At 39.8% G+C, this 22744-nt stretch overlaps 1 protein-coding gene across 1 annotated transcript; it reads left to right on the top strand.

The window, feature by feature from the left end:
* Window positions 1-1003: 1003 nt before the first annotated feature.
* On the top strand, window positions 1004-21894 carry STMN2 (stathmin 2). Its single transcript, XM_049632688.1, has 4 exons — window positions 1004-1133; window positions 3267-3439; window positions 13648-13839; window positions 20565-21894. Exons 1-4 carry the CDS (start codon window positions 1004-1006, stop codon window positions 20622-20624), a joined length of 555 nt encoding a protein of 184 aa, XP_049488645.1. The 3' UTR covers window positions 20625-21894.
* The last annotated feature ends 850 nt before the right edge of the window (window positions 21895-22744 follow it).

The following is a 22744-nucleotide window of genomic DNA, read 5'->3' as shown; positions in this document are numbered from 1 at the left end:
ATGATCTTTTAGGACCCTTCTAATGTAACATTCTGTAGTTCTAAAGCATCTGGGTGTTGAATCTCTTTCCTCTTAGCCAACAAAAGATGTACTTGTCAATAATGCCCAAATTAACCTTCTGGGAATTCCCATCTCCCCAAGGTACTCGCCCTCCCTTGGGTTGCTGTAATGATCAGAAGCCCCTCCCACGAGGTGAATGTTACCTTATGAGACTCAACATGTTAGACCATCGCCCTTTGTTTATACATTTTCACAAGTTAGTGCACAGTATACCTTCATTTTTCTTTCATTTTCTTAACTTATTGATAATCAACAATAGTGAGAAGTCCCCACCTCCTTATCCCCATCTGGTTGTGGTTCATCCTGGGAGGGAAGGAGGAAGGGAATCACTCGCTGAATTCCTGCGCCTGCTTGGCAAGGTGGGTGCCCAAGCTGGGTTATACAGAGGAAAGGGGAGCCTCATCAGATCTCAGATCTAGGTTTATGGTGTGTGTGGAAAGAAGTTGCTACAAGAAAGTGCACTTGGGGATGAAGAGAAAGCAGCAACACGGGTCCTTGGAGGATGTATCTGCTTAATAACCCTCCTGATGGGTTCTCTGCCTATCCCCAGCTGAATACGTGGCCACTGAGGCCGAAGCAGCAAAGGACACCTCCTGAGTCATACTTGTATATACAGTAGACCTGCCTACATTTGTGCTAGAACAGACCTATCTCTCTGCTAACTTTGTCTGTTTTTGCTTCTTCCATGGCTTTTCTGTCTCTCCTCCCTGTCCTGCTGGATCTCAATTCCTTCTACTTTCCTTTCTTTCTCTAACTTCCTTTCTCTCACTTTATAGTTAACCTGCTATAACATGTAATTTATGCCCTCTGGAATAAGGAATACACACTTGAAAGTCCCATTTCAGTCTTTATTTTTGCAGAGCGGGGTCCCTGGCAATATTCATTCTGCAGGAGGCTGTAATATTATTTGGGTTAAAAGAAGCATTAAGAGGCAATTCAGGAAATGAAAGACACTAATCTTGAGCCTCTCGTTGTAGCCTACAAGGAAAAAATGAAGGAACTGTCCATGCTGTCACTGATCTGCTCTTGCTTTTACCCGGAACCTCGCAACATCAACATCTACACCTACGATGGTGAGTTCCCTGCAACAGAAATGCTCCTGCTAACAAGATCATTTGGAAAAGCTTAGATACCTTTGTTTCTCTCTCACAGCTCCTGGTATAATTAAATCGATATTTTGTAGATCTCACTATTGACTTGTTGTGTCTAGCTATTAGGTCTCATTGATTGCCTATTGCTTGAAACAGCTTGAGGGGCTTTTTTTTTTTAAGTAAACTCTACCCCCAACATGGGGCTCAAACTCACAACCCGGAGATCAAGGGTCACACGCTGCACTAACTCAGTCAGCCAGACGCCCCTGAAACAGTTTGAATTTGATGCTAACACCAGCACATTAATGTCTCTTAAGACACATGACTAGATTGTTAGCAGCATAGCAACACCCACAGCATGTTCAAAGCTTTTCTTTGCAAATAATGTAATATGCTGAGCTTTAGTGAGGCCAGATCATAATTTGCAAGAAAATGCTTTATGCTAAGGAAACTTCAAGAGTAAAAATCAACAACCACCACCGTTTTCCCCTTATCACTGTCTTCATAATGTGTGCGTATTTTGTACATGCATGTCCACAAGCTGACAAGTTTCCATGATAAATGTGACCTAGGACTAAGGCCCCAGATAACGAGAATTTTAAAAGAAAAGCCTAAAGCATTGGCATGACTACGAACTTCATTTGTAGCGCAACATTTTCAGTTTGATTTATCCAAATTCATTCTATTTAGTGCGGTTTTCCTCCTGGCTCTGCCACTATCTGCCTGACCTCAGGCAAGTTACTTTGATTTTTCTGAGGTTTACTTGTCTCTAGTATTTTCCTCCCGCAGTTGTTGTAGGGTTTAAGTGGTCAAATTCAAGTCAGATGCTTAGGCGCCAAGCCTGACCTCTGGTAAGCACTCAAAAATAGTAGCTATCACGACCAAACAATATCATCCTCACTTAGTTCAGTCAATTTAATCAAATGGTTTGATACCGTTATGTGTATAGCAGATGGAGCTGAGGTATATTTTACTACCTGTGGACTGATCGTTTTTCTTTTCCATATGTGGAAACATACACTGAAGATAAGCTGAAGGCATCTGTAGCAGTTAACCCCTTCTGTGCCTTTACAGCCTGTTCTAGGACTCGGGCTTTTTCCTCCCAAAGTTATTCTATCACAGCACACGTGTCATAAATGCAATCATCAACATAACAATTAGCAATTTCATAAGGAGATGTCCTTCATGTGAAAAGGTTTCAGTTGCCAACCAAAACTTTCATTAGAACGCAAGCCCAGTGTCTGCTTTGTGTAAGTTCATTGAGCCAACAAATAAACCAGGGAGATTCTTACTCTGCTGGACACCAGTGACCAGTAATCCAGCCATGTTTATTCTGAGATTCTAATATCTCACTACGTGTTGTCACAGAGGCTCCAAAGATAAGTACAGAACAGGCCTGTCCTTGGAGGAACTTAAAGCCTGGAAGAAGAGACATACGTACAATATACAAATAATCAGTAAGCAGAACACAGCGTGGTTAAGTGTGCTAAACCAGAGGTTACACGAAGTGCACCAGTAAGACAGGAAAGACAGTGACAATGACAATTTCTGCAGCTTTAGGGATTGAAGCCGGGGGAAGTAGAAAGTCAGAAGTTATGTATAAGTTGAGTTTTAGAAGCTAAATAGGTAATTCAACATTGTTTGTGCACTGCGTCCTAGAGAATTTCAAATTTCCAATAAATCTTTGTTAACCTTTTTCTTCATCATTTAGCCTGAAAAATGCTCCAGCCATGGTAATTTTCAAAAAATAAATCTAAATCTGTACCACTTTATTTTCATGTGAAGTTCATGTTTATTCAAGAGAAAAATAAAGTTTAGCTTAAAATCAATTCAGGCTATTTTTTCCTAAGTATGCTTACTATTATTCAACTCCCTATGGACGTTGTTGAATTTCTCAACACTAAATATTTATTCTGTTAAAATATATCTGTCCTTATACTAATGAAAGAAGTCTAATATGTTCAGAACAATGTAGAGCAAATAATCCCATGCAGCATTTTGCTATTTGCCAGAATAAGAACGCTACTTTCAATTGCCTGAATTCAAATTACTTAAATAAACACATGCTTCACACTCTGTATGTATGTTAACATTCTCAAATAATTCATTTCTCAGATATGGAAGTGAAGCAAATCAACAAACGTGCCTCTGGCCAGGCTTTTGAGCTGATCCTAAAACCACCATCTCCTATCTCAGAAGCCCCACGAACTTTAGCTTCTCCAAAGAAGAAAGACCTGTCTCTGGAGGAGATCCAGAAAAAACTGGAGGCTGCAGAGGAAAGAAGAAAGGTAACTTTTTCCATACATTTTTAAATTCTGTCTTTACTCGTTTTCTTCCGTTCCCTCCTCTTTTCCCTCCCTCCCTCCATCTCCTCTCCACACACTCCCCCTCCACGCACACACATGCTGGCAGAGGTTCCAGGAGACAACCACCTCTACACCTGCAACATCCCCAACACGTGTAGGTCTTCAACAGACACAGAGCCAGGCTAGTTCAAGTAAACATTGCTGCTTTTAGGCTAGTTAAAGCCAAAGCCCTTAGACACTAAAAGTGCCTTTCTCCCTCTCCTGGATCCCTTATCATAAAATCTCCCTGCTGTAGTACACGGTGCATAACTGAGAAAGCACAGCCTTAAGTAACTTTACTCCAGTGTTTGGAGGTGGGGAGGGGTACAGGAGTGGTGATTCCTCCTTCTCAGGGTCTGTGTCCTTTCCCCACTGGAACACATGGTTTTCCTTGAAACTATAGACCACCAGATCTTCTGAAATATTTCTTCCCAGATGCTGTTCACCCAGGAATAGGGGCCCCGAGCTTGACCCTGTCCTCCTAAAGGCCTCACTTCCTGCCCTTAAAGTTTGTGCTTCTAAGATCAGGACCGTCTCCGGGATCTATTAGGATCCTCCTCTACTCAGTTCCAAACCTTGATGGCATCTTTTTCCCTTTTTTCCATTAGCCCTTCTTTGTATTAGAGCACTTTTCTTTTTCCAAATCTCCAATTTTTCACAATCAGGTGACCAAGAAGCCAAAGGTACTAAAAAGAGCACTGAAGGGGCACTCAGAAATCCCAAGGACTCTGCACATAAAGATAGAAGTTATGTCTAAACACATGTGTACCATGTGATTATTAGAGTTCATCCCATCAAGATGCTCTTAATCAACCCAAATGGAATTATTTTTAGGAAATTCATTCCTACATTGTATTTTCCACTGACTTTATCATCATTTCTTTTTAGAAGCATGTAGTCACTAAAAATATGCTCCATGCATAGTCTTATTTGAATGGACAGTCCGCATTTATAATAATGTATAACTTTATTAATATATTGCCTATAAAAAGTTAGCCAATACATCCAACACCTCTATGTTGGATAGTTACAAAGAAAACAAAGACAGTCTTTCTCCTAAAAACTGAATTCTCTAACAGTCAAAGCGGGACAAAACCAAACACATGTATGTGTATGTACAGATAACAGATACAGTATGTGTATCTTCAGATCAGGAAGAAAGAGCCAAAGATTAGAAGTCCTCAGATTACATTTTCTGAACTAAAGATTACGTTCTGTTCTGACCTTTGTAGTTGAAAAATCTTCCTGTGTCAGAAAACATCCTAATCACATTTTCAGTTTTCACTGAAGAGTGAGGTTCTCCAAGCATCTGACAAGTATTTCTTTACATGTATATTTATTGTAGTTGGTCAATTACTGTTGTCATAGAGGTGGATTTTAAAAGGAGGAGACTGAGCTACTAACTCAAATCTGTGTACCGGAAGTTGCTTTAACAAATGTTGTTACTTAGAGCTTTCTTCTCATAGTAAAGCTAACTTAACTTGCATTTACGATCCATCAAGACTTTGCTGCCAACAGCTCTAAGTAACTCCAGCAGTGACAGTGGGTTGCATCAAAGCAGCTCAAGTCCTCTTAGAGGTAATGGGCACCAGGTACAGATCCTAGGTTGCCACATAGAGATGCCGTGACCTGATTAGAATAGGAAGTCAGTGACTGAGCTGCAACTGAAACTTTGAGATCATGGTTCAGAAGGCTGCTGGTGTTTCTAAGGTAATGTATTTGATTTGAAGGATATTATTAAAAGGAAAAGAACGACACAGAGATTATCAAAATTAACTCGCTGTTCTCACAAAACTCCCTGAGTTAGCTAATGACTGATTCCAGTAAAATTCCTACACCCTGGCAATGATAAATTATCAACAATTACACGTTTATATAAGTGAATGGAACTAGAAACCAGCCACATGGCTAAAAGACATTTACAAATATTATCTAACATTATGACACTAGGAAAAATGTTTTTTGAAACCCTTAAAATCAGTATTCCTTCACATGTCTGGTATTACTCGTTAAAATTTTCAAGGCAAAAATCATTATATAGATTATGTCCTTGTAGTAGGGTTTTAATTAGAAGAAAATATAATTAACAGAAAGTGCCAACTTACAAAAATCATTAATTGATTTTATTCTGTTGGGTTGTGCTGACTTAATAAGTGCTCATTAGAAGAACTGTTAGTTCTCGTCAAAGAGCCTCCAGCCAGTGCATATATCTCAGTGATTACCTTAGTGAGGACATGCATGTAACCAAAACTCAATTCAACTAGCTAGAATACAAAGTGGGTATGTGACTAAAAAGTCTAGGAATGGTTACAGCTTCAAAAACAGCTGGATCCAGATCAAGCAATAAGGTCAGAAAACCTTCTTTTTATATCTGTCATCTGTCTCTTGCTGCATCTAATTGGTTTCAATACCAAGAAAGTTTAGTTTTCAACCATCAGTCCCCATTTCTTTTCCTCACAAATTAGCAACTCCTGCAGAAAGAGGGCTTTTCCTTCCCAATAGTTCCTTTTTTTTTTTTTAATGTTTATTTTTGAGAGAGACAGAGCACAAGTGGGGGAGGGGTAGAGAGAGAAAGGAGACAGAATCTGAAGCAGTCTCCAGGCTCTGAGCTGTCAGCCCAGAGCCCAATGCGGGGCTTGAACCCATGAACCATGGGATCATGACCTGAGCCGAAGCAGATGCTTAACCGACTGAGCCACCCAGGCGCCCCTCAATAGTTCTTTTTTTATGTGTATTTATTTATTTTGGGAGAGAGAGAGAGAGGGAGAGAGAGAGAGAGGGAGAGAGAGAGAGAGAGAGAGAGAGAGAATGCATGGGAGAGGGGCAGAGAGAGAGAGAGAGAGAGAGAGAGAATCCCAAGAAGGCTCCATGCTGTCAACTCAGAGCCAGTCACAGGGCTCCGTCTCATGAACTGGGAAACATGAAATCAAGACCTGAATCTAAATCAAGAGTTGGAAGCATAACCGACTGAGCCATCCAGGCGCTCCCCGAATAGGTAAGATCTCTGCAGAGAAATGTGGACGTATAGACCCCTAAAAGCAAATTGAGATGTTCTCATCCAGAGAAGGGGAAATAGAATTTAGATAAGCAAAATTGCAGATGTCCACAATTTTATCTGTAAACGTTTAGTGTTAGTATAACAATTATAGTAACTATTTAGCTCATAATGGTTAGCTTGTAGCCCTGCCAACATGGATAAAAAATAAATGTCTGCAGCTATATAGAATAGTGCTGCCCGATAGAAATACAATGTGAGCACATATGCATTTTCAGTTTTTCTAGCAGTTGCGTTTTTAAAAGTAAAAAGAAACGTGAAAGAGCCATAGGTAACTAGTAGCTACTGAGTTGGACAGCACAGAGACAGATGATCAGACCAGAAAAATTTTAGGGAACCATGGAGGAATTTTAGGCCTTTACTTTTTCAAATTGATACCAGATAATTATTCAATTTCAACTTTACTATTTTTTTAAATAGTTCCTAATAATAGATGTTCAGCCGAGCCCGGTGATCAGCAACATTTTGCCCTGGATCCATTTCCTTTCTCAAAGTTACAAGTTTCTAAAGATTCTGCCTATCAAACATACTATTAATATTAATAGTAGTATAATAATAGTATAATAGTATGAATACATTAAATAGTATTAATAAATTCCTTTGTCGTGGTTACAATCAAAGGAATCTATAAGTGCCAGTTAATATTTTTATTATCATAAAAATAAGCATATTCTCACTAAATTAACTTAATTCTAACTCAAAGTAAATGTAAAAATAGACATAGCCATACAAGCAAAATAAGATTTCTGATAGGTTTTAAAACATAAAAAAGTTTATGAGCTTCTCTCGCCTCCATTGGTACCATTGAAAGGCCTGCTTCTGGGAGTTTAGGGACCACATCTGAGAACCCGTGACCCAGGCTGTGTTGCCTGTGTGAGTCCTTCTGGATTTACAGCTGGAGGACTGCCACGGAGTCATTTCCACGTGGGCCCAAACTCACTTTGTGACAAATGTTTTGGCAGTGTCCCCAGTCCCTCACTCCATCTGTTGACACTATCGCAGCACTGACCATCTGGTTACTGGGTTGGACAACCCTCCCTTGGGCTTCTTTGAACCAGAATTAATGCCCCTTTGATTTGCTGGTAGAAGAAATTTGTTATACAAGAAATACCCCTTTTTCCTGCTTTTTCTGCTCTCTTTGATTATCTCTGGGACTCAGCTTTCACCTCCATGAGACTATATTATATTGTGAGGTCAGCTTGTAGCTCACATTTTGAAATCAAAATTTCCATACCACAACTGGCCCACAAGGGTGAAGCAATATAAAGACTTTAGTCGGCCAGCCAGCCAGCCCGCCATTTATTCATTCAACAAACATTTAGCAAGTAACAGCAGACCTAAGCTAACCATTTCCCAATTGGCCCAGAACAACTCCTGTTTATTCCTTTTTTTGATATCATCATTATCATTTCAATGTCATAAGTGCCCAGTTTGGACAATAAATTATATGGTCATCTAAGCCAAGCAATAGTTTCTAAGAGCATCTTTAAAGCACAGTGGTTAAGAACATGCTTAAGGCAATACCCATCATCAAAGTCTGGCTCTATCACATAATAGCTGTGTGACCTTGGACAAGTGACTAACCTGTCCATCTATGTTTTATTTTACCCATCTATAAAATGAGCCTAATGATAGGACCTGGGTCATGGAGTTATTGACCATGGGTCAATGAGAATTAAAAGACCTATCCTACATGAAGCCACAGGCAAGTACTGTGAGAGACAACCAGCTATTATTATGCAAAACACAGCTGGTTCCTGCCTGCAGAAACTATAGTCCAGCAAACTCAGAATCATATAGAGAAAAGAAGTTTCTTGCTAAAAAAGATACTGAAATGTTACCATACATTTCTTGAACATTTTTAAATGTTATAAAATATTGTTTATCAAGTTACAAAGGACAAACAGTTTGACAGGTGACAGGTATATAAATAGGTCTGCCCAACTAACAGTGGCTTGAAAAAAATAAGTATTATGAAAAAAAGATGGCAATTTAAGAATTTTAATGACATTAATAAAATGTCACCCTAAAACAGATTGAATTAAGAAGAGTACTACACAAACAGTACTCACAGTTCAGTGAGATAATTGACACACTGACGATATTGGTACAATCAACTGCAAAGTCCCTGAACCTCTGAAAGAAAGATGCATTGCTTTTTTTTTTTTTTTTTTTTTGAGAGAGAGAGAGAGCATGCAAGTAGGGGAGGGTCGGGGTGGGAGAGAGAGAATCCCAAGCAGGCTCTGCACTGTCAGCATGGAGCCTAATGTGGGGCTGAGACTCACAAAGCCATTAATTACATCATGACATGAGCTGAAGTTGGACACTTAACCCACTGAGCCACCCAGGCACCCCTGCATTGCTTTTTTTTTTTTTTAAATAAAATGGTGTAAACTGGGCCATGATTAGTCACCAAACCTGATAGACTTTAACTTTCTTGTTTGTTGGCATCTCACATTATAGATGGTAATTACTGTCACATCCAGGAAAAGAGGGGGTGGTTTGTACAGCAACGATTATAAACTCAAGTGCTGGCTTATTTGTGATTCAACATTCGGGAGGCATCTGCTCCTTGGAGGATGTGACACTTGGTCCACAGAACCCTCACATGTGTCATGTGTTGTCCCTCAGTGAAGAGCACCCCCATGGTTCTTTTCCTAGGAGTTAACCACAGTAAACGCATTCCAGGCTTTAGCAGAAGAGCTCATTCTAAAGGGCTTGGGTTTTAACCATTTAAAATGTTTTATTATGCTTCTCACTTCAACACACAGTGAATATTGCACACTTTTGTTTTGCACAATTATACTCAATTATCATATTTTTTAATGTTTGTTTATTTTGAGAGAGAGCACAAGCAGGGAAGGGGCAGAGAAGGGGGGGTGGGGGAAGAGAAAATACCAAGCAGGCTCTGTGCTGCCAATGCTGAGCTCCACTCAGGGCTCGATCTCACCAACTGCGAGATCATGCCCTAAGTCGAAATCAACAGTCAGATGCTTAACGACGGAGCCATCCAGGTGACCCTCAATTATCATATTTTAACAAGACATTATTTATGACTCTAACTGGGTTGCTAATGGTTTTTCACTGTTAACAGTAAAGCCAATAATTAGAGACACATCCTTTAAAGATATTTAGGTACTCAGAGATCTAGTGTCTGATAAATGGTTCTAGTTAGTGGCAAGTAATATATCCAGATGATGAAAGGGGACAATAAAATAAAGGGTTAGAAATGTGTTCACTCCAGAAAGAAATGGAACACTAGTGCTAACTAAAATATAGTCTTAAATCTCATAAGAGTACATAAAATAAAATTGAGTTTTATATATCACTTAACTCAAATTTATCTTCCATTTCATTTGTATAGTAATTAAACTCTTATACTCAGTAATATAAGGCATGGTAATGAACCTCTCTGGAAAATGTTAAAGTGTTCCTAAATGTACAATAACTCTTGTCCCTGTCTCATTATTTTTCCCTTCACGTACCTCTCATGTAATCATTTCGGTGATGCTGAGTTCAGTGTATGCTTAGAAAAAGTGGGCACCAATTCTGCGCCTCCATTATTACAATAGCAAGGTGGAGAAGGTTCCCTGGTCTCCCAGAATGTCATGTTGGATGTCTTAGCTCTATAAATAGTTTGTCTTGACATTTGCATTGTATCAGCTGATCGTTATCATGCCCTAATTTTCCATTTCAGTATTTCAGTGACCTTCTATGTTAGGTACATGCCATTCAGAGATGGTCCTCCGTGGTCAGATCCTTTGCCCTTAAACAATTTATTTTTAACAGCTTTCAGCAAATCCTACCTTTTAAGCCTCCCAGTCAAGATTCTTTTCTGCTAATCTGCCCAAGCGAGGAAGAAAATAAAATCACCTCTTCAACCATGTGGTGAGAACGTTTACCAAAATGAAGGGAAATGCTTCCACTTTTGTCTAAAACATATTTTTATTCTGGATCCTCACACATGTTATGTTTCAGGGCAGTTTTCTGAACTAAATGCTTATTTGCTCACTGAAGCGTAACCAGTTTTCTTCCTTGAGGCTGTGACCGGGAGATTAAAAGGTGTATTGATGAGAGAATCAGTCTCTCCCCAGGAATAAAGTCAGAGAAGTTGTAGGCAGTGACATCTGGATGCTAGGGTGTGAAAGAAGGAAAAGGGAGTAGTGCTGTCTTCAGCGGTGGAGACCTTAAGAACTGAGGTAAAGGCCCCGAGACTATTAGCTCCACAGAAGAGTTTGTCTAAGAGTTGAGTGCCTGTGAGGAAAAACCAAAATAGGGTGCCAAAAGTATCTTCTCAGTGTGGGATCCTTTCCGTAATCGATGTATTTTTTTTAACGGATGTGGCTTTAAATATTTGAAACATAGATGATCAATAGGTCCCAAAAATGTATCAGTGGAGAGGACGGTGGATGCAACATTCCCTCAGTAGAGGAAAAGGCACCACAGAAATGAGCAGCCCCGAAGGGGGCTGGCCCAGTTTGGCGGGTCTCCGTCACCTATCAGCAGCCTCATGTGAGAACGCTCTGTACTGCCTTCTGTTTCTGTTTCACCCCATTAATTGTGCTAAAGAAATACACTTGACACCTGTGCTGGGTAATCTCATTTAGCCCCAATGGCTGCAAAAGTACTAACGCCATTAATTGAGGCACCTCAAACAGAGCCAAATGCTGCGCCCAGTAAAGCAATAGGCCTGTCTCTCCATTACTGGTAACGGGGCCGGTGGGAGTGTTTGTTCACGCAAGCCAAATGTGCCCCACCAAGGCAAGACATTTGAAAAGGTATGTGCTGCGATATTGCCCTTTTAGTCCCCAGGGTTTCCCTTCTCGATTCCCTTCCTCTGCTGTCTCCTGTCTTTAAGTCTCTCACAAAAGAAAATTAAGAATGCAAATGTGAACTGTTAAGTTAAAATACAATTTTAAAAGTGCCTCAGTAAATTTGAGCCCCTGAAAATTAAAAATTACTCAGTGGCTCATTGATAACCATCCTTGGTAACTTTCTCTGTGAGCTGATATAGTAAAGAACGGCAGGCATATGGCCTCTTGCCATGAAGTCCATCAGAGAGAAGCTTTTACACACACACACACACACCTTTAGTCAGTCTGTCTCTCACATTGAAGTCAGTGGTCCTAGTAGCAGTAAAGAAGCAAATCAATGTAGGATGCTTTACCAATAGTCCCACCTAGAGGCAGAAGGATGAACCAGCTAGAAAATATTTTTTCAGGTTTTTTCCAGAAAGGTGCCGTTTGATTTTGAATTTATTCCGTGTTAACATTTCCCGTTGTTTTTCATATTGGGTTTTACCGTAAGCTATAACAAAGCAAGTATGTGATGTAGTCTCCTAAGGATGTCAGTGAAACCATTTGGGGACTATAACAAGATGCGGGGCTAGTTCCCCAAATTTTCTAATCTCCCATGAGTCACGAGACCTATTCCTGATAAACTTCAGGATAAACATAGCAGCAAAGAGTCCCAAGGCTGTCTGATTTTCCCCTTCCTATCTGAAGAGAAGTTTCTACTCCGTCAAGCCTCATACTGTATGCATACCAAGATCTCGCCTGTGAGACCCCATGATGGCTATCAACTAAATGTTTTCCTATTAATGCTTTTAACATTAACATTAATTAATCAATATTTGACAAGCCATGAAACACATTTTTAAGCTGCCATTGTTTAGGTGTTCAGAGTTACAGTTACTCCTGCAAAGACTCACCTCAGAGCACCAGCCAGTCCTAAGGAATTACCCAGGAACAATGCCCGTGTAATAATTTAGTCTTCAACCTGGATAGTTCAGCATTGAGTAAGACTTCTCTTAGCTGCATACTGTGAAAGAAACAATGAATGTGGGAAGAAGTTAAATAGCACATCCAGGTCACCAACACAGGCCTGACACCAGAGGCCATGCCAGTGCATTTTCCAAAAGGTACCCTGAATAGCCTGCATTAGAATCACAGGGGATACTTATCAAACATATAGATTCCTGGGGGTGCCTGGTGGCTCAGTCAGTTAAGCATCCAACTCTTGATTTCACCTCAGGTCGTGATTCCATGGTTCATGAGTTCAAGCCCCGCATGGGGCTCTATGCTGACAGTTCAGAGCCTGCCTGGGATTCTCTTCTTCTCGCTCTGCCTCTCTCCCCATCCTCTCTCTCTCTCAAAATAAATAAATAAACTTTATATATTACATACATACATATATTATCTATGGGTCTTAACCTGGGTCTTAACCAAAGAACCACAGAATCAGAACTTTGGGGAGTGGATACCAGGCCTCTGCATTTTTATCAACCACTTCAGTGATTGTTAATATACACTGTACAGAGTCATACAGCCTCCTGATGCTGCAGGGAAACTACAGTGCACAAAATGTGGGGGGATGCCAGGTGGGGTGCAACTGCCTCTGGCGTTTCTACTCTAATCACTAAGTAACCACAGGGTTTCAAAGATTACCCAGGTGACCTTGGCATGTTCAAGAGGGGGCCAGAACAAGGACTTTCTGTTTTCTGTGGCCAAGTGGACATTACCTTTACACCGTTCACACGTCTCCAAAGAAAATTTGGGTAATGAAAGTAAAACAGGCAAGTGAGGAGAGGTGCGTGTGGAATAAAACGAGAAAGTACATTTGGAGATTTGATTGGCTAAAGTTGAAAAGCTCAGGACTTAGCCTACAGCTGATGAAAAATGGAGCAGGGGAAAGAGGTGAACTTGTCCCAATCCTCCCATATTTTCCTTAGGCTTCAATGGACGCTGCTATCCAATGATTAATTATAGCATTCCCGGTTGCATAAATGCTTAGCATCAATGCTTAGCTTGTTTTATTCTAAAAAACAAAACAAAACAAAAACTCCTCAATGAGGGTTAAATGCTTCTTCTAAGACGGTGTGTCCAAAAAATCCCCAGCTGAAAATTCAGCTAGCCACATTCAGTAGAAAACTCAAAGCCATGTAGATGAGTACTGAATTGACAATAGTGCTTAAGGCTAGAACAAGTGTTCATTGGAACCCTCAAATCGGTGGACCCGCTCTCTCAAATCAGTGGACCATTATTCTGCCAGGTTTGCTTTTGGGTGATTATAAAATGGATATGTTTTTCTTCCCCAGTCTCAGGAGGCCCAGGTGCTGAAACAATTGGCAGAGAAGAGGGAACATGAGCGAGAAGTCCTTCAGAAGGCTTTGGAGGAGAACAACAACTTCAGCAAAATGGCGGAGGAAAAGCTGATCCTGAAAATGGAACAAATTAAAGAAAACCGTGAGGCTAATCTAGCTGCTATTATTGAACGTCTGCAGGAAAAGGTAATCCCGACAAAGTTCTGGGCATAAGCATGCATTCATACGCAACACAGCTGGGTGAAGTTCCAAATGCCCGGGCACCAGGGACTTAGTCAAAACTTGTTTCAAGTACAGAGACAGCTAACGCCTTGGACAGGTTCTTCCATTGTAGCACTGACTCTGTGGGCACTGCGACATGAGAGAGGAATGGGAATCCAATGTTAAAGCTAGAATTTGGTGAAATGTTTTAGTAGTGAATGGATTCAGGAAGCTGATTCATGCTTTTCAAATATATAAAAGACTTGCACAAACTTTAAGAACCAATCCATTAGAAAAATATTAAATTGGAAATATGAAACATGCCATAAAAATATATCATATTAATAAGTAACAATAATATATAACAAAATAATACATTCAATATTTACTTTACTACTTCATTGAGTGTAATATTGAATATATAAATAATAACTTGGGGGGGTGCCTGGGTGGCTCAGTAGGTTGAGTGTCCGACTTCAGCTCAGGTCACGATCTCACGGTCTGTGAGTTCGAGCCCCGCGTTGGGCTCTGGGCTGATGGCCCAGAGCCTGGAGCCTGCTTCCGATTCTGTGTCTCCCTCTCTTTCTGCTCCTCCCCCGTTCATGCTCTGTCTCTCTCTGTCTCAAAAATAAATAAACGTTAAAAAAAATTTTTTTGAAAAAAATAAATAGATAAATAAAAATAAACAATAACTTGGAAAAATATATTCAAGAAATGACAGACTACCTAGGAAAAATGGAAAGCCCATTCTGTCTATGTAGGAGAATCTACATGGGAAACCAGGGTATAGTAACATTCATGGAACCAAAGGGAAGGGAAGCTAGTAAGGGATGTTTATTTCCTCACGTTCTGATATCCTGGTGTCTTTCTCCTCACCAACCCTGAAATATACCCATTCCCATCAATCAGGATGAGCAGAGCAGGAGATCCTCTGAAAAGTATTCTCTCTTTCCCTGTTGTTGACGCTATGCTATCTATCCATCACCACCACCACCACCCAGAAAAGTTTCCTTTGAAAATGTGTAGTATAGATATGAATAGTGTAGCTTTTTCCATCTCCAGAAATTGGATTAAGCATTGAGAAATATGATGTTTGAGAAACAGTGCCTCAGTCCTTTTCTGAGCCATTGCCCTCTGCACCAGCACTGAGTACTATTACATGTTGGCACTGGAGATACAGACGGAAGTAGGACTGTCCCTGTCATCAGAGCACTAAGAGTTTAGACAAGATCAGCCTCCTGTTTTCTGAGTGTTTCTTAGGAAGACCCAGGGATCAGGCAACTCTGTTCTGAAGTTCTGATGACTCTGTTTTTACTCTCATTCTCTGATGAAAAATATCAATCCAGAACCGAAGGAAATCAGGCACAAAACATAAATATGCATATATATATATATATACATATATATATATATAGTATATAATATATACATATATATATATAATTTCATGGAGATTTTCATGGGCATCTGTGCTTTTGAGGGATTTTTTAAAGCATTGCCTAGGGAAGGGCCTATGGGCTCTGACACAGCAGTAGGACACTGAGGCTCTCAGAGGTATGTGGAAAAAGTACTAGATGACCTGGTCAGGAGCAGAGAACCACTGAATGCCTTGGTCAGAACCTTAAAGTTAAAATTTAATTTATGCATATAAGCTGGTGCTTCCATACTCTCAGAACAATGTCATTGTGTTTCACCCAAGTGCATCAGGTCAGGATTTCAAGGAGGCAGTTCAGCTCTCTGCATGTTACACATGGTGGTACCATAGCAAGTGCTTTGCTGAGATGCAGGAGAGCAAAGTTCCATTGGGCAAAATTTATCTGCCTCACCTTGAACCATTCAGTCTTCCTCCATTTGCCCTCAGTTCACACATTTCTGTACAACCAAGGAGATTCCTGCTGACTGGTGCTTATACCGTGGATAGCAGAAGACCACCGTATGTTCTGTTTGGGATAATTATGACTCAACCATCTCATATCCTAGGCCCTAAAAAAAAAAAAAAAATTAATGAAGTTGCTAGAAATGGGGCATGCTGATCACATTCCAGGCTTTTCAATTAGACCGTAATATCTAGTGCAAGATTTATATCACTGACAACCAGGAGCATTATTGTTTTTGAAATTACACACATGCAAATATATAGCATATCCCTCTTGATTTCAACTATAAAGTGGTACATAAAATTTGCATGTTTTAACTAGTATTTCCAGAGGTGTTGGATTTTAATAGGTAGTTTCTTTTTCTCTGTGTATTTCTCTTCACCCACTCCCCAGCCCAGCACCTTTTAGCACTCTTTCCCATTCTCACCCAGATTTAGTCTCCACCTCCATTCAGACACACTTGCATACAGACATGCAACTTGTCCTAGAAATAATCAACCTGTGAACGGCTTAACATCCTGACATCAAGCTGCAAACTCTCCCAGTGAGACGCAGGCGTCTATATTTTTTAAAACCCTCCAGATGATTCCAATATTTGGCCAGGTTTGAGAACTAGGGGTTTATAGCCTATTCCGATTTAAATCCCAACTGACAGTATTCTATCCCACGCTGGATAACGCAGCCCAGATCATTTTTAGGACCACATTCCCCTTGGAATTTCACAGCCACAGAGATGCTTTTCAAATCTAATGGGACCTTTGGCCGGTGTCCTCCAAGATTCATTATCATCTCCATAAAGTGGAGGTACTCCTTGGGGAGTACCAAATTTACTTCCTTTTGACGTATTTTAAATATGTTTTCTTTTTCCTAAATAAGACAGAGTAGGGTTTTTATCATGACCAATATCTAGCTTTTTGTTTGAATGAAATTACTGCAGTAAGATTAAATTAAAAAGAGAATCAATAATAATACTAATGCTGAAAATGCATGAAACTGCTAACATATATAAGCTGTTCTGGAATCCGATGCATCAAAAGATGATTACTACTGAAAATGACACCGATTAATCAGTTAATAATTCAGTGCATATTCGTGGAGCACCTACTATGTGCTTAGACACCTGGAATAATATCAAAGAGCATTTACCAACCGTCTCTTTCCCTATGCAGATAATATAAAACTAGCAACAAATAGCATAGCACCAAAAATTAGAGAATAAGACAACACATAATATGGACCAATATAGATAGTTAATACAAAAGCACTGAAAAATGTTAGTAAAAATGAAATCCATGTCAAGGCTAGCACACTAAATTCTCACCACTGTGACAGGCCTCACTTCACTGAGCCTGTCAATTAGCCAGACGACGTGATACAGTTCCACAGAGCCATGGTGTCCGCGGTTTCCTCAGTGTCATTCACTGACAAATTCCCACAAACTTCTTGGAGATCCAGCCATGTTAGCTCAAAGTCTTTAGCTAAAACTGAAAGCCTAAAGCAAAAACAATCTCAGTTGCACTTTAGAATCCACTGAAGTGCTCTTTAAACTAAGAGATTTTGATTTAATTGTCTGGGGTGGCACCCAGAGATCAGTATTACTTCTAAAGTTTACCAGTAGATGCTAATAGCAGGAGTTGAGAACCACTGAGCTAAAGACTTCTTAAATACACTTTGTTATATTGTCGTAAATTATATTAAAGTATTTTTATCTTCGTTCCATAGAAGTGTTCTTTTTTCCTTCAGAAAAGAATGTTACGCTTTTTTTTTCAATGTCTGTTTTCATAGCACCTCGTCTCAACACCCCAGCTTATTATAAAGGAAAGAATCAAATGTGGAGAAAGGTGTGAAAGAAGGAATGCATCTGCCACCGAGAATTACACTAGGCTGATCTGTTTATGTCACTCACATCGAAATTACAACTACCCAACAGTCTTCAAATTGAGTGACATAAATAGTCATACCCAGGACTCAAAAGTATAGTCTGTGGACAATGATTGACACTCTGGTGAAGTTTAAAATGTTCTTGTTCATGGAATAATATAATAGAAAGAGACACACTGAGACAGAGACTGAGATGGAGACAGAGACAGAAAGAGAGACAGAGACAGAGATAGAAAAACACCTTTTCCTGCCATGCGAAAGGATTAAAGAGACACTTTCTTCTTCCCCCAACATGTCCTTTCTCCTCTAACGCATTCAACAGTATCTAGCAGAAAATTCACTGCCTGGCCCATCAGGAACCCTGAGTAACAGCAGCTCTGTCATCAGACCCAACCAGGATCTGTAGTGGGTATTTTTTAAAAACCAGTTAAAGCAGGTATAATCATTTTCACAATATTGCATACATTCATAATACATCTAACTTTAACATCAAGCATTTAAAGGTACAGCCAATTACCAATCTTTTCATGTAGGCCAAGACCATTTTGAGAGATGGATCAGTTAATTGGGGTACCATGTCCCCCTTTTCCCCATTATCCACCGATATCATATTAGCTATGATTTACAGTTTCAATTTCTTTAAAATTGGGTAAGGGCTAAAGATATCTGCAAAATAATATGAATATAGGACCTTAACAACTTTTCTTTTTTACAAATTTCCCCTAGCTTTTATACTTGATCCAATATCTGATCATACTGCCCTTTCTCAGGTATTTCCAAAGCTTTTCCTCCACCCACACTAGCTTCTATTACTGTATCTTTAATTAAATTATGTAATTAAATTCTCAACTAGCTAGCCGAACAGGGTGGAAATATCATTGACTACAAGTAAGCATGTAACTCAGCCAGGGAGAGGAAAAGTATGTGGAAATAATAGGGAAGAGCCTACTAGCCTCATAAGCAACCCAACATTTAGGTGATACCAGGATGATGGCGGGAATGGAGAGTGTTGGTTAACCTACCAGATCAGTTAAGAGGACTTCTAGTGAACCTCGTTGAATTCTCCACTTAATTCAAATTGTGTCACATCTTCTTGCCTTTATAGCTCTACCCCACGATTCACTAGCCAAGGCCAAGACCGCCCAGATCATAATATTGTAACAAATACCAAAGGAGCTTCCCGTGGTGTTCAGGAGTAAGAGAAGCAAAAAAACACAGACAACCTTGACAGCTACTTTACCTAGCCAACCACAAAGGACGGTACTTAGTCAGTAAGAGATGTTTTAGTATATTGATCATCTCACCTCTAACAATATAGAAAAGTTGGTGCAAAAACATTGTATCATTATTTCAGTGACAATAGCATCCCATAATATGATACAGCTTAAAATAATAAAAATATTTTGAGGGAATAAGATTCTGTGGTTCTTTTCTGAAGAGGTGATTTTGATGTTATATAACTCCTTAGACACAGATTTCAACCATTATTAATTTTCATCTGTCATAAACTTTTCTTCTCCTCTGACTTTTGTTTGGGGGGAGGGGTCATTCTTGTTCATGAATGCAATTTATGTAACTATTTACTATTGAACCTGTCTGAGGAATGAATAATGAAAGGAAAAGAGGACGTAAAACTAGCTGTTCTTGATTGCTCCGTGTAGGCCAGCCATTTTGCATGTACTACTGCATTTAATCCAAACAACAACCCTGAAAGGAGATACTGTTATTGTCTCCATTTCATATCTAAGGAATTTGTCCTTAGAGAGATTTAGTCAAGATCACAAAGCTAAGTAGACGACAGAGTTTAGCTCTGAACCCCTGTCTTTTTCATTCCACCCCTTATACTAACCTTTATACTAAGCTGAAGCTGCAATTCGTTGACGATCATCAAACACCACACAGTAAGCAGGCTTAGCAGTACCATTGGAAGTTTACGCTCCAATGACCACTATCATCTCGATATATGAAAACGTTCTTTCCTGGCACTCACAGCTCACTCCTGACCCCTCTTTTGTATTGCAAGTGCGTAGCCATTTGTAAAAAGAATTTCTGATCATATTGACCGCAATCCTCATCTTGCATTTAAATCGACTCATGCAACAGAATTTCACAGATGGAGCTGATACTCTAGGTCATCTAGTTCAGATCCCTTGTTTGTATTTGATATCTAGTGAGGCAAAGGAGACCTTAAAAGGTAAAAAGTATACATATAATTAAATAAAAAAAAAAAAAAAAAAAGGAAAGAAGAAAAAGAAAGACCTCATATTTCTTGGCTTCCAGTACAGAAATCTCTCTAATCACATCTTCTTAGGGAAACAGAATGTTTCCTAAAACCATCTTTCATACATTTTTGCATACCAAGGGAGTAGTTACATACAATGCTAAAATATGATCTATTACACTTCCCTTATATTGATGGGAGGAAGGAAGGTAAGACTGGAAAGGTCACTGGGACTCAAGTTTTGAAAGGCTCTGACTAATAGGTTAAGCATTTAAGAAGCATATAAAAAAGTCTTCTTCCTGCGTCTAATCCTCTCAAAGCGTCCACTGATAATTGTAAAGCCCTTAAAATATTCAGGAAGAGGAAAAACACCACTAAATAGTGTAAACAACAGTAGGATGTTCTATTGCCATTTTCTGGATTTATATAGCGATCATAATATTCTGGATTCCCTTGATCATATGACCTTTTTAATAGTTTTACTCAAATACAGTATTAAGGGTTTTTTTAGGTGCTGTAAGTCTTACAAGATCTTCTGTTATGTTATACTTACTGGGTCCCTTGTTGTCCTTTCTCGTGAAGTGAAGAGAATTCCTAATGATAGACATCAAACAACTGGGTGACTTCCAACGAGGCATGTATTGTGTAAAGAAGTAGGCAAGCCTTTCCGGTTCTCTGTGGAGCAGACAACCAGGCTCTGTGACATTACTTCTCCCTTTGGTGTCTTCCAGGAGAGGCATGCCGCGGAGGTGCGCAGGAACAAGGAACTCCAGGTTGAACTGTCTGGCTGAAACGATGGAGGGTATGGCACGCCCCACCATTAGTAAATCCCCCTGCCTATATTATAATGGATCATGCGATATCAGTATGGGAAATGTATGACATGGTTTAAAAAGAACTCATTATAAAAAACAAAAACAAAAAAACAGAATCAAAAATTAAAAAAAAAAATCAATGCGGTCTCTTTGCAGAATGTTTTGCTTGATGTTTAAAAAATACCTTGGATCTTATTTTGTAAATACTTACATTTTTGTTAAAAAATACAAGTATTGCATTATGCAAGTTATTTCATAATCTTACATGTCCTGTAACAGGCTTTTGATGTTGTGTCTTTCCACTCAAATGAATTTGCTAGGTCTGTTCTTTTTGAAGCCCTCATGTCGAACTCCATTCCCTGCCCTTTTCATTCCAACAGAAAAATGAGGTCAGTAGACAGTCTATGGTGCTAGAAACCCACCATTGCCTAATGACCTAGATGGCTTTGTAATCTCTGAACTTGACTAAGACCACACCTAGGTTACAGGTTTTATGACTCCACACGAACCTCCACATTTGTTCACTCATAATCTACTAACTGCCTAGAAACTACAAAACCAGGCTAAGAAAAAAAAAACAAAAACACCAATCATAGCATTTACTTCTGCTTCTCCTGGATTATGTGCTACAAATGTGCTTTGGCTTTAGAAAGGGATGGATGAGAAGACAGAGCTGAGATCAACCTGGGTAGAAGCAGAAAGTTAAACCCTTTAAAAGCGCTGAACGCAGATTCGAATCCAAATGGTTCAAGCAGCCATGAAATCGCTCTTCATGAAGTGGGCTTAATTCTCTAGTTTAAGTTCTTTTGATGGAATGAATTAATTAATGTGTCAGGTGGCTTATTTGTGGATGCCATGATTGATGATGTTCATTTTAAGCTCTTACCTATAGTACAAGTACATGATGCTACTGAATATTTTTCCACTTGGAAACTGTGAGCTGGTTGTTGCATTGAAACACACATACAAACGAGATCAAAAACACTGCGGACTTTCACTCAAGCTGGTCTTTCTTCCCCAGTGTGAGGCAATCCTGCCTATTAAAAAAAAAAATTACTCCATCTGTGAGGGCTGATACAGCTAAGGGGGCTAGGCAGGGCATTTGTGCCAACTAAGAATCACCAGACACCCACCATAAGTACCTATCGCAGTTTTGAAGTCGTTTCTCCCCCAAATCCCAACTCCTGAAGGTTGCTGCCTGCATATTTACTCTTCATTAGTGCTATTTTCCTGTATGTCATTGTGAGCAAGCTGTGATTAATAAAGAATTGGAGTTCTGTGAACTAATAAAGGTTCAGTCTGTTCTCTTGCCCCTTCATGTATCTGACCTGGAGTTCAGATTTTAAAAGGGTGGCCAATGGATTAGACAATCTCATAAGCAAAGAGACAATGATTAGAGTTTGAAGGAAACCAGTGCCCTGCTGATTCACTTCCCTTCTGGGGCAGCAGGCAGCATCTCTTTTCTCTCTGCTTCTGACAGGCCAACGCAGCAGGAGAGGTCTTCAATCTGTTCCCCTTGAAAACATTCAGGACTGCAGGAGATACCACAGGTTCAGACTGACGATTCTGAGAATGAGACCCCCTTTCAAAGCACTTGGAAGGTTCCTGGCACCACCTCGTGCTCTCCCATGTGGCCACAGAACACCTTCACCAGCCTGTTAAAATGAGATCTCCCTGCCATAGTGCTGAATTTTGCACCACCAGTAAGCATACTGCACACATGGACACAGCAGGGTCCTGTCGATGACCCAGATGGATCTTACAGGACCAAAGGAACCCCATCCAGCTTTAGCAGAAAATCACAAATAATTGAAACCACGCAGATTCATGAATAAGAAAACTGGGCTATAGTCCATAGGAGCACTAGTGAGCCAGGTTTGAGGACAAGGCCACCTGGTCCCTATCTTTGTGGGAATCTAACACTGCAACGATCAATACACATGTTTGCAAGCCTGAACGCCACGATCTTCCTTTGGGAAGTCAGTTGGAGCTTCTGATTAGCATAAACCAATCTTCATTTTCGTACTGATTTCTATACAACTTAGTTTGTAATGTTTTCGTAAAACATTATTTGAAGGGTTTCCATGGGACCAGAC

Source organism: Panthera uncia, chromosome F2, assembly GCF_023721935.1.
Source record: "Panthera uncia isolate 11264 chromosome F2, Puncia_PCG_1.0, whole genome shotgun sequence".
NCBI lineage: Eukaryota > Metazoa > Chordata > Mammalia > Carnivora > Felidae > Panthera > Panthera uncia.
The sequence above is the reverse complement of the archived record's forward strand: the minus strand, read 5'-3'. Positions and strand labels throughout refer to the sequence as shown.